Raw genomic sequence first — 22,991 nt, 5'->3', positions numbered from 1 at the left:
AAAAATAAGATGGCAGTAATTTAATTTTATTACGACAAAATAAATAAATCAACCTTAAGCTGCATATCTAGCTCTATTGCTAGTATACCAAAAGTTACCATAGCCCACTAATTCCTTCCAAAATTATCATGAAACAAATAGATGTGGGATGCCATCTGCTTCCCAAAATTTCCCCAGGAGCTTGAGCATGTCTATAGACATCTGTTATAACCTGGCACATCATATATTTATTAATGTTAACTCTTATGAATAACTTACATTGATGCTTACTTTTTAAATGTTCAACTAAGGAAGACTTCTATTTAATGAACAGTTGCCTAGATAGATTTTTAGCTGTCTGACTTAAAAAATTTTAGCAGGTGACACCCACAAATTCTGATTCTGTATAAGCCTACCTCTTGATTGTGTTGAAAATTAGTTTATCTTGTGCAACTAGAAAGCTATTGTGAACACCCATAATCCAGTATTATTGCAATCATGTACTTGATAAAAATAAGCACCGTACTTAGAAGTGTGACTATTTTAGAAATATTATAGATTAACAAGGAGCTAATATTCCAGAATCCCTGAATCTGTAAAGAAGACAGGATTGATCCCGAGTTATTTAATAATTAATTTATCTGATACTGGGTACTTATGTACAAACACTCTGTTCAGGGTGACGTTTGAAGTTGTGAAGTATTTAAAATTTTTTCAGTAGTAGATACTTTGGGGGCTCCTGGATGGCTCAGTCATTAAGCATCTGCCTTCTGCTCAGGTCATGATCCCAGGATCGAGCCCCACATCAGGCTCCCTGGTTGCCGGGAAGCCCACTTCCCCCTCTCCCACTCACCCTGCTTGTGTTCCCTCTCTCGCTGTCTCTCTCTGTCAAGTAAATAAATAAAATCTTAAAAAAAAAAAGTAGATTCTTTCATCAAAAAACTTACACTCTTTTTTTTTTAAGATTATTTATTTATTTGACAGAGAGAGAAATCACAAGTAGGCAGAAGTAGGCAGAGAGGCAGGCAGAGAGAGTGGGAGAAGCAGTCTTCCTGCTGAGCAGAGAGCCTGATGTGGGGCTCGATCCCAGGACCCTGGGACCATGACCTGAGCCTAAGGCAAAGGCTTAACCCACTGAGTCACCCAGGTGCCCCAAAACTTACACTCTTACACAAAAAGAAAATCACTCATCCAAGTAACTATATAATTTAAGAAAAAAGGTAAGAAATGTCTTTCCTGGGGTGCCTGGGTGGCTCAGTGGGTTAAAGCCTCTGCCTTTGGCTTGGGTCATGGTCTCAGGGTCCTGGGATTGAGCCCCGTGTTGGACTCTCTGCTTAGTGGGGAGCCTGCTTCCTCCTCTCTCCCTGCCTGCCTCTCTGACGACTTGTAATCTCTGTCTATCAAATAAATAAATTTAAAAAATCTTTAAAGAAATGTCTTTCCTGAGACACAAGAGAAGGCTCTATGAGAGTTGAGGGAAGATAGAGAGCAATTGTTTCTAGATGATATGGTTGGGAGAGGCTCTGATATAGCATTTGTGAAGAATATGGATAGCTGCTGGGGAGCAGGGGAGTGGGGAGAAAGGCACTCAAGTCAAGGGCTCAATGTGAGCAAAGACTTGGAGGTAAAAAATTGGTACATTCTCCAGAACAGCAATTCTGGAATCTAAGTTGCCATATGGGTAGTGGGAAATAAAATAGGGATAAGAGGATGAAGATAAGTCCTCAACAGAAAATATTCAATGGTAGGACAAGGAGTTTGGAATTTACTTATGTACTGATAGAGAGCAATGAAAAGTGTTCAGAGGGAGAGGATTCATAGAGTTAAAATCATGTTTTAAGAAGTTTAATCTCATGTAATTGGGTAGTAGATGTTGAAGGAGGACCGTGCAAATGGGGATCATCAGTTAGGCCAGGAAAACTTGAGCAAGAGATAGGAGAGCGTATGTATGTCAGAGACCAAGGAGTTAAAGTTGGTTGGATTTGGCAACTGATGACATATGGATGCAGGAAAGGAAGGGGTCAAATGTGAGTAAAAGTCTTTTATGCTTAGGTAGGGCAGAATTGTCAACAGATGCAAGATATTCAGGAGAAAGAAGAGGGGTTGGTAGGGGAGATGATGGATTCACACCAAGTTTGAGGTGTCTTTGGGACAACCAGATAGAGTTATCTGGGGGGGCAGTTGAAACATTGGTTGGAGAGAGATGTGGGGGTCAAAGATAGAGATGTGGGAGTTTCAGAAGGGATAGCTGACATCAGAAGATGGTCAGAGCACGACCGGAGACATATTTATGAAAAGAGAGGAGGGCTAAAGACAGATCCTTCATGAAGCACCTACATTGAAGGGGTAGAAGAGGAAGAGAATCCATATGGAATTTTATTTCAAAGTCAATCAGAAATTATAATAGAACTTGATAAATTAGGCTAATTCAATTAGTTAAGTCATTTCCGATTCATTCTGCTAGAAGCTGAGTATCTTATAATTTCAATGTGCAGATAATGGTAACATGGAAAGAAAGGAATGCGCTAACACAACATTCCCAGAAAAGAATCCTGAGCATAGTTAGAGGTTCACTAGAGTGCACTGAAACTTTGATTTCTAAAAGTCTTAAAAATTTCCTAAAAAACTCTTGAAAAAGGGACAAGCATTTCAAAAGGGAAGGTAGGCCATGAAGCCTGGGCAGTTTACAAGTGGAAACATGGCTACACAATTACAAATGATCTCAGGTAAAAAGAAAAGAGAGCTACTATAAGCAAAACAAAACCAAATAGTTTGGTATCACTGGGAGCTCTCCAATGAGCTCATGAAACCAAGAATGAAGATTAGCCAGTGGTACCTACTTGTAATAGTATAAATAAATGTAAAAAAACAAACCTGAGGTGATGTGAAGATGAGAAGCATGTGAAAAACATTGAGGACACACAAAGCATGAGTGTATAAATAATTATGTATACTTAAGTCATATTGAGAGCAAAAAGGTAAAGGCAATCATTGGACAATCGCTGAGATACATAGTATAATAGCAACATGACGAAAATAAAACTATTCCATTTCTATTTTGCTTCCACATTTTTGATTAAGGAGAATAATTCTAACCCTGAAGAGGGTAGAGCAAATAAGCTTAAAGGAAAACTGAAGCACAAGAAGAAATAGAACACTGAAGACAGAGCTGTTTAGACTCTGATGGGGTTCATTTCAGAGAGTAGAAAATTTATAGACATGACAGAAAATTATTAGTATTATTTTTGTTATTTTTAGAGAGGGAGCAAGCAGGGGTCGGGGGCGGGTAGAGGAAGGGCCAGTGAGAATTTTAAACACGTTCCATGCCCGGCACAGAGCCCAGTGTGGGGCTTGATCTCATGACCCTGTGAACATGACCTGATGTGAAATCAAAAGTCTGATACTCAACTGACTGAGCCACCCAGGTGCCCCAACGTAACAGAAAATTGCTATCAAGTAACCTTGGAATCTTGGGAGAAGAGGTCTCAAAGACTGAAAGTAGCAAATGTCCTAGTTTTTGGAAGAGGGACAATGGGGGAATTATGAATATTTAAAGATTGGTGAACTTACTGGTTAATCCCTGGAAAGTCATAGAATGAATTATTAAACAATGTTGTATTTAGACAAGCAATGTCTAAGAGATAACATTCAATTAATAAAAATGAAGCATTTAAAACTTTCTTTTGCTTAATTTTTCTAGATGGGCAGATGATGATTATGGTGGTTACAACAATAACTAACATTTACAGATAACATTTTATGAGTCAGGAGCTACTTAAAGCTCTTAAATGAATCAATTTATTTTATCTTCCCCAAATGTTTTTGAAGTAGGAACCATGTTTATCCCCAGTAGGTAGGTGAAGAAATTGAGAAATGAAGATATCTAGATTACAGAAATTCAATACCTTGGTTTTAGCAGGGCTTTGGACAAAGTTTCTTATTTTATTCTTTCAGAAATTTGTGTAAATTCAAACAGAAAAAAAATATAGTTGAAAATGATTGTATTAACATTAAAAAAATCAATGCCCCATAAAAAGAGAGAACACTAAAATTAAACCCAAAAAACCAATAAACATAAATGTATTGAGGTAACTTTCTGACTCAGAATTTTGAGGTTGAAGTAGGGGGTGCTGGAAAATTTATTGTTAGAAACTGCTCCAGGTTGGCTAGTTTTAGGAATCAATGAAATAAAAGAGGACCAAATCAAGATTTTGAAATATCTTGTCTATTAGGAATGTTGGACCTAAATTAATGATTAATTTTATTCTTAACAAATGTAAACTATGGAACTTTGTATAATATGTTAATTGTAAAAGATTAAAAAAATCCAGACAACTTTAAAGAAAAATATAAGAATCCCTTGTACTCCCACTGCTTTAGAACTAACTGCTGTCCGCATTTTGATGCATTTTATTCCATTCTTTCTTCAGGATACCCAAACCACAGATGTGCACCCTTACACAAACACATGTGCAAACCACGTGAGGGGGCCCATACACAGTTCGTGTTCCATCTTTTGTACTTAATATTGTGTCATGAGCGTTTCTCATGTTATTACATTTTATTAATAAAAATATTAAATTTTATTTAGAATGCCATTATTTGCTCAATCAGTCTCTCATTTTTTTCTGCCCCTTAGGCTGCTTTGTATCTTTTGTTATAATGAGTAGCTGTGTGACGAAGTTCCCTGTATGTAAATTTTGAACCACTTTTCTCTGATTATTTCCTCAAGATAGGTCCCTAGAAGTTAGTTACCTAGGTATAGGGATGTTTTAAAAATTCTTAATACAGATTGTTAAAAAGACTTTAATGATAAGTCGTTTTAACTTATATTTCTGTATTTCACCTCACCCTTACTAATTACGAATATTGCAAGGAAAAGATCTTTTAGCAATTTGCATAGGTCAAATAGTAACTCATTTTGATGTCTTACTGAGATTTCTGAGATTAGTGTGGGGAAATATTATTCATAATTTTCTGGGCTATCTGTATCAATTATTTTTTAAATTGCCTGTTTGTGATGTCTACCCATTTTTCTGTAAAACCTATTAATTATTTACTTATCAATGTGTAAGAACTCTTTGAATTAAGGATAATAACCTTTTGTTTGTCATGTTAGTTGCAAGTAATTTTTTTAATTGCATTTAAATTTTACTTCTGGTGTTATTAGAAGTATTAAAAGTTGGGCTGCCTGGGTAGCTCAGTCGGTTAAGTGTCTGCTTTGGGCTAAGGTCATGATCCCAGAGCCCTGGGATCTAGTGCCATACAAGGCTCCCTGCTGGGCAAGGAGTATGCTTCTCCCTCTGCCTGCACTCCCCCTGCTTGTGTGTGTGCTTTCTCTCTGGCAAATAAGTAAATAAAATCTTAAAAAAAAAAAAGTGCTGAAAATGTTACTCTATTACCTTGATGTCTTTAATATCCTTATCGTCTGAGATACAGTAATTATCCATCTATATTTTCTTCCAGTTTCCTAAAGATTTTTTTTTTAAGTTTTTATTTATTTATTTGACAGATAGAGATCACAAGTAGGCAGAGAGGCAGACAGAGAGAGAGAGGAGGAAGCAGGCTCCCTGCTGAGCAGAGAGCCCGATGTGGGGCTCGATCCCAGGACCCTGGGACCATGACCAGAGCCGAAGGCAGAGGCTTTAACCCACTGAGCCACCCAGGCGCCCTCCTAAAGATTTAAAAAAAAAACCTCTTCCATCTAGCTGAATTAATTTGATTTATGGTAACTGCCAAGGATCTAATTTTTTTTCCAAAGTTTTGGCTGATCTATAGCTCTATCAAAGGATTCTTTCCTATTGATTTACTTCTAAAAAAAGTGTTAATTTTTATCATTTACTAATTTTGTATGTATATTAGGGTCTGGTTCCAGGTTACCCGCATAGTTGGGTTTGGTATTAATATTACATAGTTTAGATAATGTGTCGATGAGACAAATTAACATTTTATTGGTCAAGTTTTTGAACTTTATTGCTTTTGTCTAAAATGTCTTAATTAGTAGCAATAGTTTTTTGTTTTTTTCCACTTGGACTTTGGCATGATTTTGTTAAATTCCTTTAGAAATGAAATTGAAAACCCAAACAATTCCCCATCCATCTTACTCCCCATCCAAAAAAAAAAAAAAAAAAGCCAAATAACCAAGCAAAAAAACATGTATCCGGGTAGAATTTTAAAAGTTACTCCTAATAGTAACTATCATTATCCAGAGATAATCAGAGATCAATACTCTTATATATGCTTTATATCTGCATGATATGTTATAGCTCACATAAAATTGGAGGTGTATTTTAAATATTTAGTAATCTGATCTTTTTTTAATATATCATGAACACAATGATATGTCATGTCATTAAATAGTATTCTAATTTTTTAATGGCTTCATATTATTCCATTATATGTAATATACTCACATATATTATACTATATATGTATACACACATCCATATATGCACTCTATTTACTCAGCTAAATTCCCATTTTTAGACATTGAGTTTGCTTCTACTTTTGTACTATAAGAAATGACTTTGCTATGTCGTGAGCACCTTAGGATTCCATCTGTGAGTGCATCTCTTATTTTTCTTTAGTATAAGATCCTTGTTAATAAAATTCTAGGTCAGAGGATAAAATTACTTTTGACTTTTCTTCTACCAGTTGCCAAACTGTCCTGTTTAGTAATTTCATGCTGCCACCAGCAGTGAACAAGAATGCCTCCTTTGGGGTGCCTGGGTGGCTCAGTGGGTTATGCTTCTGCTTTCAGCTCAGGTCGTGGTCTTAGGGTCCTGGGATCGAGCCCTGCATTGGGCTCTCTGCTCAGTGGGGAGTCTGCTTCTCCCTCTCTCTCTGCCTGCCTCTCTGTCTACTTATGATCTCTCTCTCTGTCAAATAAATATAGTCTTATAAAAAAAAGGATGCTTCCTTTGAGGATTTTGATTGGAATTGCATTAAACATAAAACAAATTTGGAAAAACATGACGGATTTTTGGTATTTGAGCTTCACCTTAAGGAATGGTGTGCCTCCCCAAACACAAATATTGTTTAGTAGTTTCATTATATAAATTCTGCACATTTCCTTGTCATAGTGGGTATAAGAGTATAAAAGTTTTTTCGTATAAATCTTACACATTCCTTAAGTAGGATACTTTTCAGCTTTTAACAGTTATTTTTTAATTTTATAGCTATTAGGAATGAGATATTTTTGTATTACATTTTCTGACTAATTATTGTTTTTCAGAAAGCTACTGATTTTTGTGTATTCATTGTGTATCTGGCTACTGACTTTCAAGTTAATGGTTATTCTTAACTTTACAGACACTGAAGCTAAGGACTAGAGTGTATTAATTTCCCCAAACGGTATGGTTGGTCCAGTATTGAAATTGGTATTGAACCTAAATTTCTGTAACTCCAAAGATGATAATTTTTTTTAAGATTTTATTTATTTATTTGACAGAGAAAGAGATCACAAGTAGGCAGAGAGGCAGGCAGAGAGAGAGAAGGGGGGAAGCAGGCTCCCTGCTGAGCAGAGAGCCTGATATGGGACTCATCCCAGGACCCTGAGATCATGACCTGAGCCGAAGGCAGAGTCTTAACCCACTGAGCCACCCAGGAGCCCCAGATGATGCTCTTTATACCACACCTTATCTTTTCTCAAACCTGTCATTAGAAATACAGCTCCCCAAACAAGATGGTATAGCACTAAGCACTCTGTATGGGTCAGTGCTTTGAGCACCCAAGTTTAAGGCTGACACTGACATTTCAGAGTGTCTAGAATGAGCCTGTGATATGAGCAATGATTGAAATCAAGAAAATGAAGCTGTATGGCTTCAGTGGCTGGAGCCATGATGAATGGGTGAGTGGGATTTTAAGGAAACGAGATTCTGAACTCAACACAGAGGGCTGTTCTCAAATGGAAGAGGGTATTGGGTGAGGTATGGACACACCTTTTGGAAGCATTCGAGGAGAAGCTGGGTGAGCATCTTTGGAGCATAGCATAGTGAGGATGGGAATATGGACGTTCTCTAAGTTTTCTTCATCTAGAGCGGGAAATCTCTAGGTTTTCTCCTGGCTCTGCATCCTAGTTTATTTTTTCTGCATCCTAGTTTTGAAACACCCTCATTCTGAAGTTATCCATGGGCATTGGATGTGGTTATCACTACATCTTATGAAGTGAATGAAAAAGCACACATTTTCTAAACCTTATTGTATTCAGTAACTTTAGTCTTCTTTCCTAGGCAGAGAACAAATTCTGACACATCTCGAAATGAAACTCAGTTGGGCTACTCGTTTATTCCTTTGTCCTTTCCTGTTTGTTCTAATGAATAGTGACAAAACAAACAAAGATAAAGAACAAACACAAGGTAAGCCCCCCAAAACTCAAGGGGTAATGGTGCACTTTGTTGTTGGCTTTAGTAAAAAAAGTATTTTCAGCTTGATGGCCTTTATTCATTTACTCATTCACAAAGGTGTGTGTGTGTGTGTTCCAGCTAGTGCTGAGCTCAGTGCTGGGGAGCTGTGTGAGATGCAGTGATGTCCCTGCCTTAGCAAATCCTGGCTGGAGGGAAGAGACCTTGTGTAATGGAAGTGGATGGGAAGGTCACAGTCTCAGAGTATGGGATGCTCTGGGAAATGGTGCCATCCCAGTCCTGTCGAAGCAATTACAAATGCTTCTGAAATGGCATCACTTTCTCTTTTCCCACCTCTACTCCCCTGTGGACTGTGGAAAGCAGAGGAGACTATAAGGGCTGAAGGACTGGTTTGGGTTAGAAAATGCAGTAAAGTGAAGCAGAACCTCTATAGATTCTTCTCTCTGTTCCACTTCAAACTCTATTAAGAGTGAGCCACAGAGGAAGTTCTAAAAGGGGTGAGGTTTGTGGTTTTGATGTTTCTTAGAATTTATTGTGATGTTGCGGCCAGAGAGTGTGACAAGCAGAAAAATTGACCCAACTTGTGCTATTTAACTAATCCCTTAACTTTTCATGGTGTTAGGTTTTCCACCTACAAAATGGGAACGGTGACATCTGCTTTCACAAATACTCATAGGATATTTGGACAAATGAGATACGGATGTGAAAGTTCTCTCTCTCTCTATATATATATATAAATATATATATTTTAAGGTCTAAGTGCTATGTGACAATAGGTGCTGTTATTATCATTATTAATCTTGTAATTCTTTCACTTAAGAGACGTCCTTTATGTTCCAGATCTGCGAGCATAGGTCGATTTTGAATAACAGTGGTAGCTCATTTGAATATGTTGTACCCCTATGTCAATTACAGACACAATTACATATGGAAAACGTGGTGCTTTGGACAGGAACCAGTTTTGAGTTCTTTTCAGAGCTTCAGAGAATAACCTGGTTCCATGTCTCTAAGGGCTTGACTGAGTCCTCTCAGTTGCTGGGGGTTTTATGAAAAAAAAAAAAAACAAACTTAAAAAACGTAAACAAAACCTGTAAAAAACGTAAAAAAAAAACCCGTAAAAAACATAAAAAAAAAGTTTTGATCTCACTCAAACTGCTCATATGGTCTCTTAGGAAAGCAGACATCCCACAGGCTTCTTGGTGAGGGGACTTGTGGAGGCAATGAATTTTAAGGGAGTCTCTTCCCCAAATGACATCACTGTCACTGACATAAGTTAAAAGATTTATATTTTATTTTAAGAGAAGGTAGGCCGTTTGAGACGGGGGATGAGGGATTGGAAGCCCTGTTTGAGTTTTAGCCAGAGCCCTGCGGCCCTTGTTTCTACTCTAGTTAGACTTCAGAGCTCAGACTCTGATTTACTTCAGTCCGAGTTTTGTAAAGAAGCAGCTTTTGTTTTTTAACCATCCAGTACTATGCAGAAGGTTCCTGGGGATCCTTGTTCGGAGAAGTCTTTGCAAAGCAGCATTATCATTCTGTAGCACGCTGGAAAAACCTCGCCCTGTTATCAAAAAGCAGTTTCCTTAATAACTATCGAAATTATTATACCTCGTCACATGCCCTCCTTTGTGGGTGGGCTATTATGTTTGGCAAAGAAATGTGGTACAGCACATTTTGTTTGAAGCAACCTTTCCCTCTCTGGAAGAAACATGCAATCTCAGTATGGCTCTGTGGAAAATTGGGCCGAGGCTTGATTGTTTGAATCCTCGCACTGGACTTCTTTACCGAGGAGATTCCTGTGTCTCCATGTACCATTGTTATGGGACTGTCTTTAGATGCCCAAGTCAAATTTGAAGTCCTTCCTGTAACTTTGTCTTAACCACGAGGTACTTCGGAACAACAGTGCCTCTTGCGTTCTTTTAGCCATTATGATTTTAAGAAGTCCTTAGAACTCTATATGAGGCAATGATCCAAACACACGTAAGGGTTTATCTTCAGAAAAGAGCCAGGAGGTTTGCTCTCGTTTTTACTCTCCTATCTGACAGGCAGAATGAATGGGGGAGAAATGTATATGGTGGCCCCAGGAAGCAGAAGTAGGACTGGTTTCTGGGGTAACTTGGCACCATGCCGAGAAGGGCCCAGCACTTCATTTAACGCTGTGCTGTTGCCATGTTGATATTTTGAGTGCTTTTTGAACAAGGGTCCCCACATTTTCCTTGTGTACTGGCCCCATAAATCATGTAGCAGGTCCTGCTTTGAGGCCGTCAACTGTCTTATTAACTGCTAGAAGATCCCAGATATCGGCAAAAAAGGAATGGGATGAAGTGTGGTGTCTGGTGACAGGCTCTGCATGCTAACGAATTAACTAGAACCTGTGTGTGTGCGTATTCTTGTTTTAATGTCGGTCTTCGTATTGGGTGGATTTCTGTTTTATGCAAGGAAATTTCTACCACCCAAGTTCCCATGTTTACAAGTCTAGGAAAAATTCCTTAGAAGTGGAAAGAAATAGGGAGTGGATCTGGGGAAATGTGAGAGCTCCTTATTATTTTGCGTCACGAGCAGCTTTGGCCGGCAAATCTGTCTCCGTTGCTCAAATTCCAGTGTCAGGACTTCATATGGCTCCCTTCCAAATGGAGTCAGTTCTAGGCAGGTGCTTGTTGTTGTGATTAGTTCTGTTGTCTAAATTGTGACAGAGCTTACCTCCTTCACATCTATGCTTACATGTCACCCCCTCTGTGAGGGCCATCCTGCCAACGTCACTGTGATCCACAGCCCACTCCCTACTCCTGATTTCCCTTCCTTTCCTTTAAATACATAAGGCCTGGCTCATAGTAGGTGCTCGATCACCATTAATTGAGTAAAGGAATGAGGAGACGGGTTGATAGCACACATTCCTAACAATTACAGATAAACCTTGATGAGAATTAAAATGTTCGCTTTATTCTTATCTCTTCACTCCCCAGCTGGGTCTGTTCTCTGAAAAATTGATTCTCGTTCTCAGAATTCTTCCAGGGTCAGCCCCTAAACAGTGCTATTTTTATGATCTCTAGCCAGTTTAAGGTCTAGGATTTTTCCAGTCTGAGTGTCCCCATGTTATTTAGGAACTGTATTTTCTAAGGTCATGGTGGGACTGGAGATAAGATAATGCATTCCTTGCAGAGTAGGATGTCGAGAACATATGGAATATTACTACTCCTAAGGGAGGGGATCTCTCTCATTCTGGAAGGAATTTGTCTGGGTCTTTCACTGGTTTTGCTGTGGGCCAAGTTTCCTGCCAGAGAGGAGTTCTGTTGGGATAACTGTCAGTCCTTCATCTCACTCTTCCTGAGGATGCTGGAAATATTAGTGTCCTCTATCCCAGTAATATTAAAAGTGAAATTCAAATTACTAGTCTACTTCAATAGCTCTTCTTTTGTATAAAAACTGGCTATTTGTTAAAATATGTACTAACTTGAAAAAAGCCTCAAGAAACTTTTCATCTAATCAGTTTGAAGCAGTCCTGTTTTTGAGTAACAGCTGAAAACTGAACTCTTTGGCTAAGAGATACTTTGATGATTAATTCAGTGAAGGAAGGGTTGGTACATGGACAAAGTAATGAAGGAAGAACGTGAGAGTACGTATATAAAATAGAATCCATATTTGACATACCCAGACTGATATACTGGTTTTTAAACAATTGTTTCTGTGTACTTTCCATATTTTTTTCTTTATTCTCTTTGAGTTTTCAAGAAGACTTCTGACAATTTAAAATTCAATTTACTGATAGGAGAAGTGAAGGACACAATTATAGTATTAGTTTTCAATCTGAGAGCCTAACTGCCACATTCCACCTATTTACTATGCTTAATCTATTTATTTATTTATTTTTTAGAGGAATAAGAGGACAGGCGGGCACTTGGTTCTGTCAAGTTATAGGCATAGACATTTGTGTTTTTCAACTCCTTGCAGTGGAAATAATGACTGTTTGGACACTCAAAACCAGGTGGAATAAATGTACAGTGAAGAACATCTCGTTTCACAGTGAGGAAATGGAGGAACAAATTTTAATATAAAAATCAAATAGATCTGAGAATGTAAAAAGGTTTTTTGTTTTTGTTTTTTCCCTTTCCCTACCAAAGTCTGTGAATTGCTATGTTTGGGTACATTGGAAAAGTCTTATGATTTTGTTCTTTATGCATACAAACATTGTTTCAGTGAAAAGAAATAGGAAGAAAACAGTTAAAATGAGAAGACTGTGTCTGAATTTTAGTTTAGGTCGGAGATTTTGAAAATGTTAAGTATTCCCAAAGTGAAACAGTCCCAGCGAATTTTCTGGATACTGTATGTTTTCATTTTCCCAGGGGGGATGGGGCAGTGCTGAGGTGGCTTCCTGGTAAAACAAGGGTGGGGAAAGCTGGCGTGTCCCGGGGTGTCTAGCAGGAGGTGGATGTGTTGTTTCCATGGACACACCACTGCTCTATCTTTCCCTCTAGGTTGTGACAAATGGGACTGGGTTTTGCCTGGTGAGGTGGAGGCTAGTATGAATTTATTCCTATAAACTTTTTTTTCCAATCGCCCCCCTCAACTTCTGTAATCTTCATGTAAACAATTTACTTCCAAGGTAGAATTACTTTGTGATTTTACTTTAGAGATTTGCTTAATTCCTTCTAATGGGATATGTTCAGGCTAATGGAATAATTCAAAAAGTAGGTGTGTGTGTGTGTGTGTGTGCGCACGTGCGTGTGTGTTAATCATCAGAAAAAGCACACACCAGTATACTGAGGAACCTACTTACTCTCTTGCCTGCTTGGAAGGCGTGATGCCTCTTGTTCTACCTCTATTTTCATTTGGAACCCTCAGTGCAAATTCCTGGTTTTCCTGAATAACTGTAGGCAGTCACAGCTTCAGACCACGTGTTGCTTCAGTGGGAGTTAAAAGGTGCTCTGGAGGGAACACGGGCTTCAATAAGGCTGTGCTATAGTTCAAGAAGGAAAATAGGGAACAACGGGCTTGTGTATTTCCCCAGCTACATGATATAGTTTAGTAATTTGGGAGGTAGAAGCAAAGGCTGAGCTTGTGCCCACACAACTCACACTGTGTAATAAAGTAACCTTTAGACAACAGCTGTAATGCAAAAAGCCCATGCCAAAAACAACAGAGCAGGGCCCAGTTCCTGTCCCTTAAAGCCTGACAGCTGAAACGGTGGCTGACTTTAAAGACACACACAAAAAAGAACAAAACAAAACAAACAATAGTTCCAAAGCAAAGTTTTCTGAAGAAAGGGAAATGTACTAATTAGAAGCTAGACATTTCAAAAGCATTGTCTTATGGAAAAGGGCCAACCTTATTGGTGGACGTCTGGACTTCTGGTTCCTTACTATTGGCTGAGAAAATGCTTCAACTTCTTGAATCCTTTTTGGGTGACACTAAAACATTGTATCCATTTAATAAAAATGCTAAATTTGGATTAGCCTTATTATTTATGCTCTGGGAACTGGAAGATCAGAGAATAATATCCTCCTACCCATCCTGATTTAACATCAGTTTTTAAAAAGTACTCATTTCTTCCTGACAGCTAGTTTCAGCGGCAGAAAATGCTGAGAAATTGGGATCTGTATTTCCAAGTTTTTAGAAAATTATATCACAAGTTGTAGCTAATCGTAACTGACTGTGCCACAGATTTCCAGGTTACTGCCAAATACAGGATTTCAGAAAATTAAAAAAAAAAAAAAAAGCCAGGTCACTTAAGGAAAGTAGTTTATTTCTTGCTTCGATTCTTTCCCAGAACAGACATAAAAAATACACTATTTTCCTTCCCGGTATTAAGGAGATATTTTCCAAATCCTCAGCATTGCACACATTGCATTCCTTTATCAAGATCTTACTCTGTTTGTGACACTGCTGAAAACTGATCTCTAAGAATGAATCTGATACGTGCTTTTACCTACTTTTCTCTTGTTTAAAGCTTAGTTTAATTAAGTACAATGACATTCATTCTGATTCTGCTAGGCTCTCTGGAACATACTACCTCATGACAGATACAAAGTTTCAAGTTGTTTGTTTTATTCTTCCTCTCTCCCCCGTTTCAAAGAATTTAACTTTTGGGTGTATTCCTTGCTTTAAAAAGTCTCCAAGTTGAGGATCTGCTTTTTAATCCCCTGTCTGGCAAATACCCACTGGAGGAGAAACTGCCTTTTTAAGGTACTGAGAAGGTACATGACAGTGAACCAAACTGCCTCCCAAGCTTCAGATTGCTCTTTAAGACGGCCGGCCGGCACAGTTTGGCAAAAATACAGACCATTGCCCTGCCCGCAGGTTCTGAAGCCCGAGAATGACAGAGGGTCACAGGGGTTAAGAGAGCACCAGAGCCACGTCCACGAAGGGTGACAGTTCTGTTTTTCCACTCACAGGGGCTCGGCGGCCGGGGCACCAGCCGCGCGTCTGCCCTTCCCCTCAGCAACCACCTCCCCGAGGGATAACTGGACGCAGACTTACTGTGATGGCCTGAAGTCTTTCCTTCACCAGCTCGGCTTCTTCCATGCTGGAAGTCAAGGGCAGGCAGACGGGGGCAGGAAGTCCCAAGCTACCATAAAGCAGGAGCCTCCTGGGGGAGAGGCGAGGGGTGACAGCGAGAAAGCCCTTGGCCCCCGTGGAGGGAGGCAGAAACCCCCGAGGCGGCAGGAGCGTCTCTGAGCAGATGTCCAGAGCCGGCCAGACAGACACATGTAATGAGAGTGTGCTGGGGAGGCAGACCCTGAGGCTGCCGGCGAGAGCTGACTGACGAGTCTGAACAGCAGCCGCACCAGCCCTTTTCCTTCAGGAGCTGCCAGCTCTTTGTTGTAATGTGCACAGTTAGCAAGGCCCATGTTCTCATTAACTGTTCCTTGCCCAACTCATTATTTTCCAGGAGTGGCACAGGGAGCCCGGAGGCGGAGGGTGTCATCGGCCTGTGCTCTAGCGACACACGGCCATCTCTGGGTGTGTGTGGGTCTGTGTGTGTGTGTCCAAAGTTTACCTGCACCCTCCTCCCGAGTTTGCAGAGACAGAGCCTTGCCTGGGCTGACTGGGGCAAGCCACTCGCTTGCCTTTCTTCCTCTGACTGGCTTCAGGCAATAATAATAAATCCTGCGTTTATCTCAGAACTGAGTATGGGAGCAAATTTACCTCAGGTTGCCCTTCCCTCTCCCTCCTGCTCCCACTCGAGCAGTTGCTTTCAAATTTTGGAGTCTTGAGGTCAGGGAGAAATCAAAGGGGTTAAGGTGACGCTTGGCCCACTGAACAGCATTGGGTGTGATTTAAACGTAAGGTACAACCCTTGGTTATTTCTTGTCTGGGATTGCCATGCGATGCCATTCTCTCTCGGACCTTACTCAGAAATGACACTCTGGGCTTTCAGGAAGGTGCCCATTTGGACCTCACCAGTGGTGCAAGAGAAAGGAGCAAGCCTTGGAAAGTGTGGCCAGACATTCTGTAACTCATGTGGTCTGACATTATATGGGTGTTCCCTTGCCCTTTAGAAAAAGAAAGCCAAGCCCAGTGAAACGCTTAAGCAGAGGCTGGAAGCTTTACCATTGATCTTGTTTTCTTTCCTCTTTGATTTCTTTGATTAAATTTTGTGCAGTAAACCATAATTACCATCTACCTCGTTGTTCTGTGTTTGGATGTTATCAAGCACCTTGGGATCGGCATTCAGCTGAACACGTTAAAGGGACAAGCCAGACAGTGACCATGTGGTTTAATTTCCTACACACTGTTGATCGTAATAGTAATAGCTAATCTTTGTTGAACACTCTCTATAGAGAAATACTCCACATGCTACATACCATACAAGGTGCTGGGAGATAGATGCTATTATCCTTACTTTACAAATGAGGAAACTGAGGCTCAGAGCTGTAATTTGCTGCCTAGCAATAATGGCAAACCCAAGACTGGCTGACAGACTTCATGATAGCCGTTCATCAAGGCCTACCCAAGAAAGGGGGCAAAGGAAGACACAGGCTGAAGGCTGAATCAGTCTTTATGAGAAAGAGTTGGACCCTCATCCTGTTCTTCCATCTAGCTTCCAGAACACTTAGATCTGGAAGCAAACCCCTTAGGGAGAACTCCTTGGGAACCTCTACAGTAATTTAGTGGCCCTAGAGAGAAAAGATTTTTCCACATTGTCATGTGGAGCTACCCAACGGCAGAGTGAAACCCATCAGTGTCAAGAGTCTGAAATCATCATTGAGAGTAGCCTGTCCTTGTTCATACATACTCAAAAGAGATGGTTTGAGAAACTAGAGAAGTGGAGAACTGATTAGGCATGGGCCAAATCTGGTGACTATTGGATGGATACTTGTGCTTAAAAAAATCAAACCTTCAGAATTTTTGATTTTGTTTGTGTAGGTCCTGGATGAAATTAAATACAAGGGAGAAGTAGTGATGAATATCTCAGCCGGAATTGCATATTTGCAGCCCGGAACAGATGGGCAGTTATCCAATTATTAGTCTGGATATTTCCTAAAAACAATTTGCCACTCAAATCTCATTTCTGCTGTGGGAAAACCCAAAGGTCTTCTAGTGTAGGGGAGGATTGGATAAAATAAGACCAGGGAATTTAGGAGGGAGCAGAGTTGTGACAACTGTTGGTACCATTATGTATTTATTCATTTATTTAGTTGATAATACTCCCAATTGCTAATATTTTAAAGGCATTTGTTATGCATTTATTCTGTACATACTTATTGAGTACCTATGATGTGTCACACACTGTGCTAGGTGTCTGGGATACAAGGATGAGCAAAATTCCTGCTCTCTGGAACTTCTCTTCTGGTAGGTAATGAAAGATAAACATAATAAGCAAGCAAAACAGAGTAGGTAAGAAGATGATTCTGTTGGAGTCTTCTGAGTAAACAATTGGCAAGATGGGTGGAAAGTACTAGATTTTATTAAGAGAATGACTCTGTGAGAGAAGATGGGGGAGGTAGGCAAAGAGGGCGGAAGCCTGGAGTCTGGGAGAGTGGTCAGACCGTGTCACAAGTCTGGCTCAAGCGAGGGAGAGAGGAAGAGAAAGTGGCGTGGGAACTGCCTAAGCTGCAGTGCAGGCTCCGTCAGACTGGCAAGGCCATCAGAAAGTCCTGCAGCCAAGGCGTCTGGGTGGCTCAGTCCGTTAAATGGCCAATTCTTGATTTCAGCTCAGGTCATGGTCTCAGGGTTTTGAGATTGAGACCCGTGTCAGGCTCTGCGCTCAGCGCCCAGTCTGCTTGAGTTTCTCTCTCCCTCTCTCTCTGTCCCTTCCCCTGATGGCATGTGTGCTCTCCTCTCTCTCTCTTTCTCTCTCTCTCGAATAAGGAAATAAATAAAATTTTAAAAAGATTTTAATTATTTGTCAGAGAGAGAGAGTGCATAAGCAGGCAGAGCGTCAGGCAGAGGGAGAAGCGGGCTTCCAGCTGAGCAAGGAGCCCTAATGCAGGACTTGATCCCAGGACTCTGGGATCATGATCTGAGCTGAAGGCAGATGCTTAGCTAACTGAGCCACCCAGGTGCCCCTAAAAAAAAAAAAAAAAAAAGAAAGAAAAAAGAAAAAAAATCTTAAAAAAAAATCCTGGAGCCAAAGTCAGCTACCAGAGAGGGCCCATGTCTGTCAGGAATGAGCTTATTATAGCATTTCTGCCCTACTCACCCACTGGCTGGGAGTAGCCCCTGAGAGATAGGGTCCTGATGCAAAGGCAGCGATAGATTTCAGGGTGCAACAGCTGGGACCCTTTATCAGTTATGTTCCTGTAGTTGGATGTATGGGCAGCACATTTCTATGACAGCCACAGTGATAAATGCATTGGAAAGAAAACAGAGCAAGGGAAGAGAATAAAGATTGCTAACTGGTAGAAGGTTGCAATTTGCAATTTGAAGAAGGGGTAACAGTTAGCCACAAGTATTCAAGTGGGAAGAACATATCAGGGGAAGTCTGTGCAAAGGCCCCAAGGTGGACTTTCTCTGGCTTGTTTTTGGAACAAGGCCACTGTGGTGTGACAGGAGGCGCTGCAGGGAATGGTAACAGAGGTGGCTGGAAATGTAAAAGGTCTCAATCTGCGTAGGTCTTATGCGACACTGTAAGGACTTTGTTTTTATTCAGTGTGAAGTGAGGAGCCCTTGAGATATTTTATACAGAGAAATGGTGTGACCTAGCTGTTTTGCAAGGATGGAAGCAGGGAGAGTAGGTAGGACACTATCGTTGTAATCCAGTTGGGAAATGATGGCAGCTTGAGCCAAGGTGATAGCAATAAGGGTATTTATTGGGAATTGGTTGAACTGAATATTTTAAAGTAGAACAACAGGATTTCTTGGATATAGAGTTTGAGAGAAAGAGAAGATTGATAACTCTATGACTCTTGGACTGAGCAAATAGAATTTGCCATCAACTGAGATAGGGAAGTGGTGACATAGTTTTCTTCTGACAGAGAGAGCAGATACCAAGTGCTCAGTTTTGGACAAGTTAATTAGTTACCACATGGAGATGTTGAGGAGAAACTGGATATATGAGTTTGGAGTTCAGAAAAGAAGTCTCATCTAGATTTACAAAATATGTCACATCTCTGAAAGTGAGCTGCATCACAAAATATCTAGAACTCTAATTCACAATGGAGCAGAATCTAGTGAACTAGCATTCATTAAACATTAACTAAATATTCATGACCAAATTCAGTCTCTGTAAAACACATATACAATAGAACTTATCTGCTCCCAGATATCTCTTTAAATAATTTTACCAAAGACTTTGGTGTTTGCCAAGCAATGTAAATGAAGATGTCAAGAGTTAGAAATTAAAATCAATGACCCGGTCTTGTATAAGGAAGTAAGGGTTATAACAGATTCTGAGACAGTGCCCCTTTTTTTTTTTTTTTAAAGATTTTATTTACTTATTTGACAGACAGAGACCACAGTAGGCAGAGAGGCAGGCAGAGAGAGAGGGAGAAGCAGGCTCCCCGTGGAGCAGAGAGCCGGATGTAGGGCTCGATCCCAGGACCCCGGGATCATGACCTGAGCCGAAGGCAGAGGCTTAGCCCACTGAGCCACCCAGGCGCCCCAACAGTGCCCTTTCTTAAAATGAATTCACTATCTCATTGGAGAGGTAAGACATATGTTAGAAATAATTAGGGGACAAAGAATAGTAAACCAGCTGTCATTGTATTGTGATAAAACAAAGTTCTAACTATCGGACTATTTGGAACCACGAGAGTATAGCATAGAGTAACGGTAGTGTAGAGCACAAGCAGTAACTGTGAAATGAGTTGAAGAAGATAAAGATTAATGTATGTTGCAGAAAAGCCACTGAGGGGGAAAACAGAACTTAAAAGCCATTTTTAACAAAAGATTTTATTTATTTATTTGACAGAGAGGGAAAGATCACAAGTAGGCAGAAAGGCAGGCAGAGGGATGGGGGAAATCGGTTTCCCGCTGAGCAGAGAGTCCAATGTGGGGCTCAATCCCAGGACCCTGGGATCATGACCTGAGCTGAAGGCAGAGGCTTAACCCACTGAGCCACCCAGGTGCCCCCTAAAAGCCATTTCTAAGGGTGAGAGGGAGAGTAACATAATGTGACAGAGGATCAGAAAGGAGATGGTCTTACCTGGGAGAGAGGAGAAATGAGACACAAAGATTGATGGAAATATACATCCATACCTAGAATTTGATGTTCAGGAAAAATGGACTAGGGCAGTGGCAGACGAAATATCCAATTCATATTTTAGGAAAATAAATCTGTTGACCCTTCAGAATATATAGGAAGAGGGAAAGATTAGGTAGGAAGGTAGGAGATATGAAATGTGAGTGCTTCTGGAAAGAGACTAAAAATTTGCCAATGTTCTGAAGAAGGAAAGTCCCTAGGCTTTTGCTTGTCTTTTAGAAGGTCTGAATCCAGAAGCCAAGGCATAGGACAGAGTAAGTGGAATAGTACTTAACGTGCTAATTTAAATATTTAAAAACCCCAAAGTGACAGCAATAAGAATGATTTATAAGGGAGGAAGCCAAAAAACATTTCAGTGAGCGTAAAATTGGAGAGAAGAATGAGAATTTGTAGGTTCCAAATTAAGTACAAAAGGGAAGCTTAGATTAGAGATTTTGGATTGAAAACCACAGAGAATCAAAGTCTAAATAAGGAAGTAAATATTTCTTGGATGTATATGTGAAAAGACTTTTCTAGAACTTAAAAACAATTTTTTATTAACATATAATGTAGAACTTTTTTGAACAAAGTAAGTGTTCACTCCTGACTCTTCTCTCTCTTTCTCATTCTTTCTCTTTTCTTTCTTTATGACTTTTCAGACTTCTGAAGGCCAGAATGGTACTGACCTAAATACAGGGAATTTCCTTTTTCCTACTATGTCTCTGAAAGAATCGTAAAGGAAAAGAATATCCTGACCCTCACATTTATTAGTACTAACCAGGCCATCTCCTTTTTTCTTTTTTTCTTTCTTTTCTCTTTTCCATTCTTTTCTCTTTTCTTTTCAAATTTTATTTATTTATTTGAGAGAGAGATGAGGAGGCACAGAGGGAGAGAGAGAATCCCAAGCAGACTCCCAGCCGAGCAGCGAGCTCACAACCCTGAAATCATGACCTGATCCTAAACTAGGTGTCCCCAGGCCATCTCAATTCTTCTTACCTTTGACACTTACTCTTCCACATGACTGGGCAACATGGGCTTTTTTGCATCCTCTCCTTCTCTATTAGACCCCTGGATGGGATTTAATTGCTATCTGCAAGTAACAAGCAGGTATGTGAATAGGGTGACTGCATACATTACAAGAGATTCCTGATCATGAGTTATTGTCATCGTAGAGTACTCTGTATAGTTGGGTTGGCAATATACTGGTGTCTGTTAGGTAATGTGAGCTCTACAGTTCAGAGGACAAGTGGAGAAAATGCATTAGGCTTCAGACAGTCTGTAGCACAGAGGCTCATTGTACTTGAACCATCGACAACATTGAACAGAGTTGCTCCTCCCCTCCTATCTTCCCTGTGCCTCTGGAACACCTTAGTGTTCTTGATTTTACTCTTGATTTTACTCTTACCTCACCAGCATCTCTCTCTCAGCCTACTTTGCTCCTTCCTTCTCTTTTCCACTTCACATTGGCATGTACCAGGGCTCAGTTGTTGGTGCCCTTTTGTCCTACATTAATCTCTACTCACTCCCCAGGGATCTCATTTAGTCTCATCCTAATGCTGAACTCTAAATTTATTTAATCTCCAGTGTAGACTTCTTTTCTGTCCTATGGTCTTAGTCTGTTACCTCTGCCTGGAACTCAAGGTATCTGTATGGCTCATTGCCTCCCCTTTTTTCAGGTCTTTGCCAAGGTATTACCTTCTCAGTGAGGCCTCCCTCACATTATACCTCTCTCTGATTTTACCAATGCCCCTCACTTTGTTCTATTTGTTGCCATAGCTCTTGTCATCTTCTGCAATTCTATATTTTGTACTCTTTTTGTTTGTTTGTTTATTGCCTGTGTTCTTTCACTAGAGTGTAACTTACAGATAGTGAAAGTTCTGTCTGTATTCAAAGTGCTTACAACAGTCCTGGTACCTAGTGAACACTCAACAAATAATTGTCAAATGATGATTATGATGATCTATTTGATTGTTCATTTGTGTCAGGTGCTTTATTGGTCCACTTAATGGGTTTGGAAATCAGCACTCAAGAAGATTAAATAACCTACCAAGGGGTTCTGTATCCAGTGAGAAGTGAAACCAGGATTTAATTCTTAGAATGTCTAGGCCCAAAGCTTCATCTCAGTCCACAATATCATCCTACCTCTATTTTTCCTTAGTTGTCATAGACCCCAGGGTATGAGGTTTAACCATGTGTATCATTACATGTCTAGAATAATGCATTCTGTGTGACAAGCAAATTTGATAATTTTGATGATTTGTGGAATTGATTTTTTAAGACCGGACATAGTCTATCACCATTTTTCCTTGGGAATTTGTCTAAAGATGCACTATGACTTTTCTGTAAGTGAAGTCTTGCAGACATACATCCGTGCAAACAAAATTCTACTAACAGGTGGTAGAAGAGCGTGTGGTTAAGCATGTTGGCTTCTCTTTGAATAGCACACAGCTCTTTCAGGTTAAGACTCCTAGAATTCGAACAACTGATTTAGTGGAAAGAATATTTAACTTGTCCAATTGTTAGACTTTTGTGGAAGGAGGCACCTGTTCTCTGGACATGGCCTCAAATTACCCAATAGCCTATCAAAAATAGCCATAGATAAAAAATAACTTATTAACAAACCAAACATATGTAGCAAAATAATCCCTCCAAGCTCCCATCAAACACAAGGAAATGTTTTGGAATTTATTTCCCCTCTCATGGGCACATAACCTGAGAAGTTTATTTGGCTAAGTATTTGGGATCTTTTCTTTTTCTCTGCCTCAGTGTACAAATGAAGATGAAAATTATGGGTATCATGCAAAGTATTAGCATCGCTGTAAACTGGAGAAAAACAAGGGACTAGAGAGTCTGTAATTATCATCCCACCAAGATCAAGGCCTGTTGATGCCCCAGCACAATGAATTCTCTGCCAATTTATCACTCCCATGTATAAACCTTGTGGTACTCATGCCTTTGTGCAGTGTGTACTATAGAGGGGATGAAAAGGATCATTTGGGTTGAACTTTAAATGTTTTGAGTCAGAGCCTTTG

General features: G+C 40.0%; 1 protein-coding gene across 1 annotated transcript in view; it reads right to left on the bottom strand.

Moving 5' to 3' along the window:
• Positions 1–15,109, bottom strand: part of PALMD (palmdelphin) — a 50,395-nt gene extending 35,286 nt beyond the window's left edge. Inside the window, exon 1 of the mRNA XM_032867203.1 lies at positions 14,814–15,109. Coding sequence (XP_032723094.1) covers positions 14,814–14,858 — 45 coding nt within the window. The 5' untranslated portion in view covers positions 14,859–15,109. The remainder of the gene's footprint in view (positions 1–14,813) is intronic.
• Positions 15,110–22,991: the final 7,882 nt, after the last annotated feature.

The sequence above is a fragment of the Lontra canadensis genome, unplaced genomic scaffold (genome assembly GCF_010015895.1).
Source record: "Lontra canadensis isolate GAN:19392208 unplaced genomic scaffold, GSC_riverotter_1.0 scaffold33, whole genome shotgun sequence".
In the NCBI taxonomy this organism is placed as follows: Eukaryota; Metazoa; Chordata; class Mammalia; order Carnivora; family Mustelidae; genus Lontra; species Lontra canadensis.
Note: the sequence above shows the minus strand (reverse complement) of the source record. Positions and strands in the feature narration are given on the sequence as shown.